The sequence below is a fragment of the Lissotriton vulgaris genome, chromosome 6 (genome assembly GCF_964263255.1).
Source record: "Lissotriton vulgaris chromosome 6, aLisVul1.2, whole genome shotgun sequence".
NCBI lineage: Eukaryota > Metazoa > Chordata > Amphibia > Caudata > Salamandridae > Lissotriton > Lissotriton vulgaris.
The window spans coordinates 126,493,427-126,506,126 of record NC_141694.1 but is presented as its reverse complement, the minus strand read 5'-3'; the positions used below and the strand labels follow the sequence as shown (position 1 = coordinate 126,506,126).

Genomic DNA, 12,700 nt, shown 5'->3' with positions numbered 1-12,700 from the left:
TGTAAAAAGGAGGAGAACCACTTGAGAACAGTCCCAGATATACCCATTCTTGTGTTCAAAAGTTCGAGTAAATTCTCATGTTTAACAGTGTCGAATGCTGAAGAGATCAAGAAGGATGAGGAGGCAGGTATCGTTCTGATCTAGGATTTGAAGGGCATCGTCAATTATGTGAGTCATAGCAGTTTCAGTACTGTGTCCTGCTCGGAAGCCTGATTGGTGCAGGTTGAGGAGATCAAACTTATCAATGTGTTTAGTCAGTTGTAGTTGCGCGCATTTTTCCAATAATTTGGCGAGAGTGGGAATATTGGTAATTGGACGGTAGTTGTTTAGGTCGGATGGGTCGGCCGTGGGTTTCTTTAGTAAAGGTGTGACTTGTCCAACTTTGAGGGAGTCAGGGATGGTTCCTTGTTGGAGCGAGCTGTTGATAATTTTAGTCCAGAGTCGGAGGAGCCAAGGAGTGAACTCTTTGACAGCGTTAGCGGGGAGGGGATCCGTGAGGTGATTGGATGGTTTCAAGGTGCTGAGCAGTTTGCCTATTTCTTCTTCGGAGTAGGTGTCAAAGGAAGACCATGTAGCATTGTTTTTTGGTTCGGTGTGGCGAAGAGGCTTGCGTCAGTGCGGAGGTCACTCTTAATGTTGTCAGTTTTTTGGGTAAAGAAAGCGGCAAAGTCTTCACAGGACGGTACTTTGCACGAGGTGCTGAGCTGTTGAGGTTGCTCCTTGGCTTGTGTTCTGATTAGCTCAAACAGTTTTCTTGGGCGGTTTTTTGCTTGGTCGAGCTGGAGGCTGAAGAAGTTTGCTTTTGAGCGCTTTATTTTCCTGAAGTAGGCGTTTCTTTTTTTCTTCAGGCTTTTCAGATGAAGTGCAGAGGGAGCTGTTCTCCAGGTGCGCTCTGCCATTCGCATGGCTCGTCTATCTTCATTGAGACTCCCGTCGTACCATGGATTGGAGCTTTTAGCGGAGACTCTTTAGTTGCAAGGGAGCAGCCTCATTAATTATTGAGGTCATGGCGTTGAGATAGTGGTCAGTCAAGGATTGTACATCTGTGGCGCCCGTGGGAGGGAGCAGGAGGTCGCGGCTGTTCGGGGGTAGAGAGTATGGGTTGAGTTTTTTCAGGTCTCTTTTCCAGACTTTAGGTCTGGAGGATTGACCCGTGTTGAGTTTGACTTTTACATTGATGTTGAATGTGACAATATGATGGTCTGACCAGTCACAAGGTTGGATAGACTCAAGCTGGATGGCGTCCTCTTTGGCGATGATCAGGTCGAGGATAGAGCCTTTCTCGTGGGTCGGGCTGTTGCATATTTGGGTGAGGTCTAGGGCGTCGAGGAAGTTAAGACTATTTACCACCGCATCATTGTGGTCGTTCCAGTGGAGGTTGAAGTCACCAAGGTATATTTGGGTGAGCTGTCGTCCGGCGTTGGTTGAAATCATGTCCATGATTTGTTGGACGAAGGGGAGGTTGTCTCTGGGTGGGTGGTAAATGCCGTGAAGAGAGCATATCGGTTTGCCCTCACTGATAATGTCAAGGCAGATGTATTCGTAGGCATTTGGGTAGGGACGTTGCGGAAACTTTCAGCACTGAAAGGTTGTTCCTGTGTATGCATGCGATTCCTCCACCTATCTTGCCGGACCTGTCAAGCCTAATGATGTGGTAGTTGGGGGGAACCAGAATGTCCATTTTAGGTGTAGAGGATTCGGTTAGCCAGGTTTCAGTCAAGATGATTAGGTCAAGGTCTAATGTTAGGATTAGATCGGCGATGGCGGAGGAGTGTCTAGAGGCCGATCTACAGTTTAGGAGAGTGCATTTGAGACTGGGTGTGTCAGGGGAGGTAGAGGGTACTAGAGAGATGGGGACTTTTCTAAGGTTCTTCGGGACGGACATTCTGTTTAGTGTAGAGGGTCTACTGGGATTTGAGTGTATCGTGGGAATGGGGAGGTGCGAGGCGGTTGGGTTGTTTAGAGCAGCTGGATCGTAGGAGCGGATGAGGGTGAGAGTGTCGAGATCCGAAAGAGGGTTGCAAGTGTGACGGGGGCGGTTGTTGCGATTGTGGGCATGGATCGCGGTCCTGTGTGATGGATGCAGCTTGGGAGCGTCATCCGGACGAGTGGAGAGCAGTTTGAGAGGGGGGTGGTGGTGAGTGAGGTGTGTCTGGGGGGTGTGATGAGTAGCTCTTTGATGGTGTGAATGTCTTCTTTGATGGTGTGGATGTCTTCTTTGACCTGAAGGAGGAAGGACATAATCTTGTCCAGCGTGGGATAGGTGTGAGTGCTAGGGGTGTCAAACGTGGGTGTGTGGCTGACCTGGGGATTATCGTGCGGAAGGGAGGATGGGTTGGTGTTTGCGAGGGGCTTCGTGTTGTCGTCGTACGGGATGGTGCTAGGGAGGAGAGAGTGCATGGGGGCGATGGGCGTGGAAGAGGTGCGGGGGGTTTTGGAGGCGTAGAGGGGGGCATTGGTTGCAGTCAGATAGAGCGGGGTGGTGGTGGAGTGTATGTTGGTGGTGATGGGGGAGCCTGAAGGGTAGTGAGGGCTGAGAGTGGGGGGGGAAATGGGGTCGGGGATGGTCCTGTCGTGGGGAGGGGGAGTTATGTTAATTGTTGTGGATTGCCTTGCATGGTTGATAAGCGGGTGGTAGTGGGGACTGAGGGTGGGGGGGGGGACAAAGGGTGGGATTTGTCGTTATGCGTGTCGTTCTGGTGCTGATCTAGGTTAGAGGAGTTGTGGGTGGGAGTTGTTATGTCAGGGGAGAGAGGGATGGGAGTGGTATGTGTGGGAGTCCAGGGGTTAGTGTTAGTGGGGCGGCGAGTGTATGAGGGGGGAGCGATTTGTGACTGATTGAGGTATGTGGGGTGATAACAGCAGGTAGGTGATTGACTAGGGTGCTGGGGATAGAGGTGAGGTGCGTGTCGTTCTGATGCTGAGCTAGGTTAAAAGGGTTGTGGGTGGGGGCTGTGACGTCAGGAGTGATAGTGCTGGGGGAGTTATGAGTGGAGGTCCGCAGCTTGGAAAGGTGCTCTTTGAACTTGGGGAACAGGTTGTCTAGTAGTTCCAGGTTCTTATCTGTGGATTGAATTAGGACAATCCCGTTATTGTAGATAGTAATGGTGGTTCTGCCAGGGAAGAGTTGGGATAGTGTGATGGAGAGAGTTAAGCCATGGGCGGTTTTCCTGGTGGTGGAGACGGTGAGTAGGGTGAGGAACGCTTTTCTCCATTGAGCTCTGCGTGCGGTGTGGAAGATGATATCAATGTTCAGGGCTCCATTGACCGGTGAGAAGTAGGTGTCGGCAAAGGGGGTTTCAGGATGGGACTTCAGGAAGTTGTGTTTGTAGCGTTTAGCAGCTTTTCTGGTGAGAGTGGATGGGTAGTTGATTCTATATGTGTGCTTGCCGATGAGACCCATGTTGTGGTGGCTGTATAGGAGGGTGTGGGAGGAGGCACGGTAGTAATACACATGTGCAAAAACAAGTGTCAACCGTAGGCTACATAGCGCAAGAGAGACACTAGTGAGTGGCTAGAAGGAGCCAATATGAGAGGTAGTAATCGGTGCAGTCCGGGAGTAAACAGTGAGTGGATGCAGTTTACAAAAATGTACAGGATATATGAGGTAGCAATCAGTAAAATGGAACCAAAGCGACGTTAGTGCATGGCCAAGAGTAACCAAAATGTAAGAGGTAACATCGGTGTAATCCTGTAATAGAAAGTGAATGGGTGCAGCTTACAGATGGGCAAAGTATATGAGGTAGCAAACAGTGCAGAATAGGGATAAAAGTGAGATGGGTGCAACTTACAAATTATACAATATGCAAATAAGAATGTACTACTATAGATCTACTGGAATAAAATGCAAAAGATATACTGGAACCAATATAGGTGCAAACATAAGGCTACAATAGACACATATGACTCTAGTGAGCAACCGGTAAAATATGAGGTCGCGATCTGTGCACTACCGGTGGGGAAAAGTGAAAATGGGTGCAGGTTACACAAAACTTATAAAATACCATGAGGAGTATAATACTGCAGTAAAAGGCAGACACTTAATCACACGAAGATTTAGATGCAATGCTATGTAAAGTCTGTGGTGGGAGGTATTGGTATAAAAAGGCCAGTTCTTAGGTTATGTTAAGATGGCCGCCCGAGTAGCACATGCAGAAACAGGCGTCCTTTGTAGTAGTCCTTTGTCTGTTGTTGAAGTTTTTTTAGAGAGTTAGGTTTCCCTTTCTACTCTAGGGCAGGTCGGGTTAGTCCATCTGTGTTAGTTGTTGGGGAGGAGAAGGTCCAGCTCCAGTGTTGCAAGGAGGAGAGGAGCGCGTCTTATCTCTATATTGGTGACCCCTGAGCTCATTGGTATGTAGCCTCATGGTCATCTGGTGGGCAGTAGAGGCGATTTATGGCTCTTCTTTATGGCCCCCGCCATTTTAGTTAGTGGAGAGTGCAGGGACCGCTTCGTCCACAGAATTAATTCTGCATGCCAGTACCACTGTGATAGTACATTCAGAGCATTCACAGTAGTTATTTGTGTGCATAAAACTTCAGGAGCCTCATGAACATAGTGTTCACCATGCTGCAACAGTGTTAATCAGGACAGGTGATTCATCAACTCGCCTGTGCAGACGCGGCATTTGGGAGCAGACTCACTTAAATATTGGGGGGGGGGGGGGGGGGGGGGGGTGGCAGAAGGGCATCCGACTGAGAGACACGGTGTGAACAATGATCCACAATCTCACGGGGGTAGGGTTGCCCTCGCTCACTTGCACTCGTTCAGACCGCTCTCCCCCCCCCCCCCCCCCTCCCCCCATCTGCAAAGTAACATCCCCGATCGCGGCTCAGAGAGTGGAGTGGGGGGGGGGACGCAGAGCTCAGCTTGTAGAGTGGGGGGGGACACAGAGCTCACCTTGGCAAACAGTGCGCTTGCTTTCACTGGTGTCCAGAGTTGTGTAGATTCCGTCCCGGAGCCCTGGAGCCCCGGTGCAGCAGTCAGGCAGGAGCTCAGCGAGCAGGACAGCCTGTGGAGAAGTGTGGCTCAATGCTTAGAGCGGCAGACCTCGATGCAGAATGCTGGCCAGGGACCAGGGTTCGATTCCCGCCTCGGCGGGTTTCGGGCTTAAAGTCCTCTGACCGGATATTCTCGCCTCAGTGCCGATTCTAAGCATGGGTCCCACGCTGCAACTCTGGGCAATAGCTTGCTTAGTCTCCACAAAGGCCCCCTGATACACAAAGGATGCCTGGTTTCACCATGGGATGCCCAGGAGTGGACACCCCACAAGGAAAAGCCAGGAGGGGTTCCCTTGTGGTAGGAGTACAAGCGCCGGGATGCCTCCGGGTCACTGTTCGCACTATACAAATACACCACATTTACATTTACATTTACATGTGGGGCACCGGGGGTCTCGGCGGTGATTGCAGCTCACCTTGGCAGTAGGGTGCTTGCTTCCCCTGGTGTCGCCGCGTTGTGTAGCATCCGAGCCGGAGCCCTGGGGCCCCGGAGCAGCAGTCAGGCAGGAGCTCAGCGAGCAGGACAGCACAGCTCCCAACGGGGCACCGGGGGTCTTGATGGTGATTGCAGGCAAGCAGGAACACTCCGCAGCGGGGTTCCCGTCAGCAGCCCGGCGTCAGCATTTATCCCGGTCAGGCTCTAATTCCACGATGACTGGCGCCAGCGGTAATGATTGCAGGCGGGTCCGGCACCACATCCTCGTTGACCGGCGCTAGCTGTGGTGATTGCCGTCGGGTCGGATACCTCTGTTGCACAGCCACAGCTCGTCACGCAGGCAACCACTGGCTCACAAGCAGCCACAACGTGCACCAGTCTAGCGCGGCGGGCTCCGGCACTAGGCATCCGTGTCGTGCTCTGCAAAACTGGCCAGGGGGAGCCCAGGGACCGCAGAGGAAGGTGTGAGTGGCTCGTCTTCTCCTGCGAGGCTCAGCTTCCAGGCAGGTCGGGGATCCTCAGCAGCTTTCGTCCGCCGCCAGGCATGTAAGGAAGTTAGTTACTTCAAATCCAATTACTTGTTCCAGTTACTCTTGCGTTGCTTAGCACAAAACGGAGGGGCTGCAGCTGGGTGCTGACGGGGATAAAAACCAAAATTGGGATCCCCAGCACTTGGAGCTCTCAGCAGGAGCTCCTACCCGGCGGCCATCTTGCGCAGACATTGGCATCACTACAGCAAATAAGGCATTTTCCTCTGTGGCAGGGACCAGAGGTGAACCCAGACTAGTCTGGAGAAAAGTCCTGGCCACCGACATCCTGAATATCCTCCTAACAGTGGTCTAGTAGGGAGAACTGGCTAGCGGAAGCCCAGTTTGAGAGGCCCCTCCGCTTTTTGGGGCTCTAGCCGCAACAGAGGTAGCTGGTGTAATGTCGAAAATGTGCAACAATGCCTTGAAACTCCAGGGTTTGTTGTGGAATCGCCTCAAGCCCTGGGAATTCAAGCTGCCACTGGCGTGCTCCTGAATCTGCTCCTAGGAAAGTGTGTTGAACGTGTTCAGAAGGCACATGGTCACCCTTGAGCCCTCTCAGGAGATAGAGAGTGGCAGGAAGGGGGTAGAGTCCTGCTTGGACTTTTCGTTTTTCTTAAACTTACCTTAAGACTGAGACCTAAATAACAACCTGTTTTGAGAATGGCTTCGGGAGCGGGACCTCCCCTTCAACAGATCATGGTGTGGAGTCTTTCGTTGTTTCATGACAAAGTTTCCCTTTTAGCCAAGGTGGCCGTGGAGTCGTAGTCCGAAACCCAGGCAAACTGCAAGACATCTGTTTGTGACATTCCCCACAAGGTTTATTGCCTGTACATTTGGGAGGTATTATTTTCCTAGCACACCAACAGTTATTGAAAAATTGACTGATGCATTCTCAAAAATGAAGAGGTTTAGATCCAGATTCACATCTTTTGAAGCGGTAAGAAAGAAACTGACTTTAGCGAGCATTGATGAGCCAGTATATGGTCCCACCCATCAGCAAAGCAATGCTAGAGTGCAAGCATACAGCCTAATATTTTTCCTGATACAGTGCCTGGAGGAATAATAAAAAAGTAAGGAATCAAAAGGTGAGGAATCAAGTCGGAGAACGGAACTGAAAACCACAGCCAAGTACTTTTCTACTTGAACTAGGTATATTACCTACGCAGGCATTGTTGCTTAGCATTTCTTTAAAATAATGTAAGCATCTGTCTTCGGTCGAGCAGACAATTTACTAGCTTTAAAGCCAAGTAATGTAATCAATTTTGAGTCACGTACAGCTATTTACAAAAAACAAAACAAAAAAGAGAGAAAAGGATAATTATGTGCGTCTGATCTTCAGTGTCATGAATTAGCATTTGGCACTGCGATTCTCAGTAAAGGATTCCAAAGTAAACTAGTAAAATGTGTTAAAGTAAAAGTTTCCATGTAGCTGCTTAACCCATCTTCCCGGACCCTTACGAGTTACTCTACTTGCCATGATATTCCAAGCAAGCAAATACAGTTCAAGACTTCATTGTCACGTGTACAATAATTCAAAGCAGAATAAATATACATCCAGCTGCAGTTTGAGATGAAGAGCTCTCCATGACTCACCTGTGTCAGGCACATCTGTTGGTCTCATAATTCTACGAATCTGTTCCATGGATTGCAGATCCGGCGACAACCCTTAGATTAAGCAACAGAAAATTGCACAGACACATTAAAAATATCTGGAAAACCAGCATAAACCACACTATTTAAATTAGAAACAATACTTTTACTGTTTTAGCAACCAAGGATAGAGGACACTGAACTAATATTCAAATGGGTTACACTAAAATACCTTAAGCAGGTGCTTTACCTCGGAATATTCATACCAAACGCATTACGTTACACCGAAAACAAATTCTTAACCAGTTAGGAAAAACCAGCAAGAATAAGTTAATGACTTTCGGTAATGCTCTTTCTAGTGGATACTCCAGTTACCAGAGCTGTAGTAATATAAGTTTATTGTAATAATCAAACAATAAAAAAGGTACAAAACATCACAATCAGTACAAGTATCAGAAGAGGGATAAAACACTTCTAAAATATTAGTTATAGAATCATGGCATAAGAGAGACTAGCTTCTTTGCATGTGAACTCAGAACATAGGCATATAGATTAAGACAGGCTGTATAAAAACAAGTTCGTTGAATCCAGATACCAAAGAGGCACATGAGGATATAGAAATGTGTGATAAATCGTGCAAATAAGGCTTTATAAGCCTGATCTAAAAATGTGTTAACATTATTAATGCACGGTCTTCTTTAACGCTGAAACTGTACACAACAGCTTCCACAGTTGATCTTAATTTTGCCTTGTTGAATATGAGGCATAAATGCTTTTTTCTTGAATGCAACAGTTTAGGGCAAACACATATGATGTGCAAAAAGGATTTGGTTGCATGCCCACAACCACAACAGTTTTATCTTTAAAAGCTGGGTTCCATTCCTTCGAATACATGAATCGGGATATAAAAACAATCTGAACCTTAACATTTTCTTTTTAACATAGCCAGGTAAAATTGATGCTGGGTGTTCTTGACTCTGCAGAGAGTAGGTATCAAAGAACAAGTTACTTACCTTTGGGAACGATGTATCTGTGTGAGACCTAGGTTAGTTGTAGATTCCTTACCGTAGAATTTACACGAGGCAACAGTCTGGCTCCAGAGATTTTTCTTAGCAGTACCCCTGCACATCAGTAGGTGGCATCGGTCGACTGCGTCGGTTTTCGGCGCTGCCAAGATGATGTTGTGGTGCCTACCTAGATGCCGCCCAGGTGCGCTGATGTCAGTTCTGGCAGGACTTTACACGCAAGAAGCGCAGAAACATGACAGTCAGTGGTCACTGTCTTTCATGGCTCCGCGCTTCTGGCCCTAGTTGTGGGGCACCAGTGCGCCACAACTAGGACCCTGTAAGGGAGCCTCTATCCCTAGAAATCAGTTCGCAGATTGGGGAGGATGGGTGGGGCGATAAGGAATCTACAACTAACCTATGTCTCTTACCAAAGGTAAACAACTTGTTCATCTGAAAGAGACAGTTGTAGATTCCTTACCTTAGAATAGATATCCCTGCAATACCATCCCCAGAGGAGGGTCTGCAAACCAAGTTCAGGATAAAAAGTCCTGGAGGACCGAACGGGCAAAATAGCCGTCCCTCCGGACTTGGCTGTCCACGCAGTAATGTCTGGTGAACATGTACAAAGATGCCCACGTTGCCGCCTGGCAGATATCAAGGAATGGGACTCCACATGCCAAGGCAGTAACCCGTGTGGAATTTGCACACAGCCCCAATGGAGGATCCTTCTTCGCCAAAACGTAGCAGATCTTTATACAAAGGACAACCCATCTAGAGATGGTACGTTTTTGAATATTAAACAAGCAAAGAGTGTCTTATGGTTACACTAAACCACATTAGGGAGCAAAAAAAAAAAAAAAAAAAAAAAAAAATTAAAATAAAGAGGGAACAGCCTCACTTAGGACGTTAAAGAAAGCCCTCACTCACCACCTGGTGATGACATGCTTCATCATTGGGCTCCACCAAAGAGACAGAGTGTCTGTTTGGTGTGCTACAACGCCAGGTCTACTGCGGAGCAGGTTAGTGAGATTTAGGACGTGTTTGTGCAAACTAAACTAATGGGTGGTGAGGGTAATAAAAATTGTCTGTAGTGTATCAACAAGGAACTTTATTCTATGATCACTAAAGACATTATATTAAAATCTATGTGTATGGAAGCAGTCCACATTTAGTTGAGTGGTAGATTCCTAGATATCAGTCGACATGTTTCTTGCCACGAAACGGTGTAATTTTACCAGGCAATTCTTCAGGACTAAAAGTGTGTTTTAAACCCTGGCGGTATGGACGCGCTAAGGCCCACCCTTACCTAGGGACATGAAAGTAAAACTAAGGAAAACAGTGAAAAAGTGCAAAAAATATTAGGAAGAAAGGAATGTCTCCCTAATCACTCCTGGTTTAGGAGGCTTCAACTTTACGGTTTCTGTACCTGTAAATAAAGGGGACAGACATACATGTAGTACAGGACATACATTTAGTATTTGTTCTGATGATAACCGTAAATCTATGGTGCACCAAATGTGGTTCAGAGACAGTAGTGGCGAAAAATAACCATATAGTTATCACCACCTTAGCCCCTGGGTTTTTAGCTGCTATTCAGAAGCAAGTGCTATGTGCTATGCGTGGTACGAGCTAGGTGTGTAGATAAAGTAAAAACGGAAGCTTAACTTCCGATTTGCGATCAAATTAATAGTGCAGATCGATCGCGTACAAATAAATAAGTTAAAATGGACCCCGAAGATGTGGAAGCGGGGCCAGGACGCCGCATATGTTAAAACAGCAACGAGGTGGGGATAGTTTCCGGGATAGGCGTGGTCAGAGGAGGGGCAGGAGGTAACGCCCTTGAGTGAGCCAATCACCGGTTTTCCCTACCGGTATTAAACTCTGGGTTCCAGCCTTAGCGTCTCTCACAAACCGCAAGCTGGTAAAACGCTCCAGGTTGCGGAGCAACGATATGCTGATCATGTGACTACACCGTCACTTCACGGTGATTGGCTCACTCAAGGGCGTTACCTCCTGCCCCTCCTCTGACCACGCCTATCCCGGAAACTATCCCCGCCTCGTTGCGGTTTCAACATATACGGCGTCCTGGCCCCGCTTCCACATCTTCGGGGTCCAGTAGAGTGTGATGCAGGTACACTGAGGGTGCCGAGCGTCGAGGGCGTGAGTAGTACCTGTGATTCAACGATCGGCTCACCACTAAGTACCGATTCTAATGTCAATGACTCACTCTATGTCTCTTTACCTTTTTAGGACAAACGCGCAGGGTGTGCCAATTACGTTCACACCCCCCTCCTGTGACCCATGGTGTTCTTCCTTAACACCAACAAAGTGAGACATTTCAACTTTTCTATTTTTACGCGATCGATCTGCACTATTAATTTGATCGCAAATCGGAAGTTAAGCTTCCGTTTTTACTTTATCTACACACCTAGCTCGTACCACGCATAGCACATAGCACTTCCTTCTGAATAGCAGCTAAAAACCCAGGGGCTAAGGTGGTGATAACTATATGGTTATTTTTCGCCACTACTGTCTCTGAACCACATTTGGAGCACCATAGATTTACGGTTACCATCAGAACAAATACTAAATGTATGTCCTGTTCTACATGTATGTCTATGTCCCCTTTATTTACAGGTGCAGAAACCGTAAAGTTGAAATATCCTAAACCAGGAGTGATTAGGGAGACATTCCTTTCTTCCTAATATTTTTTGCACTTTCACTGTTTTCCTTATTTTCACTTTTACGTCCCTAGGTAAGGGTGGGCCTTAGCGCGTCAATACAGCCAGGGTTTAAAACACACTTTTAGTCCTGAAGAATTGCCTAGTAAAATTACACTGTTTCGTGGCAAGAAACATGTCGACTGATATCTAGGAATCTACCACTCAACTAAATGTGGACTGCTTCCATACACATAGATTTTAATATAATGTCTTTAGTGAACATAGAATAAAGTTCCTTTTTGATACACTACAGACAATTTTTATTACCCTCACCACCCATTAGTTTAGTTTGCACAAACACGTCCTAAATCTCACTAACCTGCTCCGCAGTAGACCTGGCGTTGTAGCACACCAAAGAGATACTCTGTCTCTTTGGTGGAGCCCAATGATGAAGCATGTCATCACCAGGTGGTGAGTGAGGGCTTTATTTAACGTGAGGCCGTTCCCTCTTTTTTTTTTTTGCTCCCTAATGTGGTTTAGTGTAACCATAAGACACTCTTTGCTTGTTTATTGATCATAACCGGGGAATAAGAGTGTCAGTCTACTCTCCCTACCTCTCTCTACCTCTCTCTTTGTTTAAAGACGTTTTTGAATATACCTGCCTTTCTTGGCACCTACATATCCAAGAAAGAGTTGATCATCCACCGCAAAACTTTTGTGCAGTCAAGGCAGAACGATAGCGCACGTTCCGGGTCTCGACAGTGTAGTCTCTACTCCTCCTTGGAAAGTTGCGGAGGTGGGATAAAGGTGGGCAAAGTATAGATTGTCCTACATAAAAGGGTGTAACCACTTTAGGAAGGAAGGCCTTGTTCTAACCACCATTTTAGTCTGGATGCACAGAGAAGAAGCAGGGGGGTGGGGCTTGAAAGACCATGGTTGCAGATCACTCACCCTGTGAGCCGAGGCGATGGCCATAAGGAAGGCATTTTTCAGAGTAAGGAGCCTAAGAGGACAGTTATGAACAGGCTCGAAGGAAGCACACAAGGTATGTTAAAAAAAAGTTCAATTCCCACTGGGGCATTATGAAAGGAGAGAGAGGAAAGAGATGAGTAAGGCCCTTAAAGAATCTATTTGCAATAGGGGACTTTAATAAGAATGGCTAATCTGGCAGCCTAAGAAAAGCAGAAAGATAGGTTTTAAAAGTGCCCAGAGCAGAGCTCTGCTAAGCCAAAGAAAGTATGCACAAGAGGACTTCAAAGAGGGTCAAAAAGGGGATCTACAGCCTTTGCTGTGCACCATGGCACAAATGTGTTCCATCTACAGGCATATACCGATTTAGTGGAGGGGCGCCTGGCTGCCAAAATGACATTACAGACTTCGGACAGAAGGTCGAAAGCCGTCAACTGTCGCTGCTCAATCTCCACGCAAGGAGGTGGAGGCTGGACCGGTTTGAGTGAAGAACCGTCCCCTGCTGCT

At 47.4% G+C, this 12,700-nt stretch overlaps 1 protein-coding gene across 1 annotated transcript in view; it reads right to left on the bottom strand.

Moving 5' to 3' along the window:
* The window catches only part of PPP1CB (protein phosphatase 1 catalytic subunit beta), a 235,241-nt gene that overhangs the window by 106,691 nt on the left and 115,850 nt on the right, over nt 1–12,700 (bottom strand). The window contains exon 5 of the mRNA XM_086926133.1: nt 7,558–7,629. Coding sequence (XP_086782259.1) covers nt 7,558–7,629 — 72 coding nt within the window. The remainder of the gene's footprint in view (nt 1–7,557; nt 7,630–12,700) is intronic.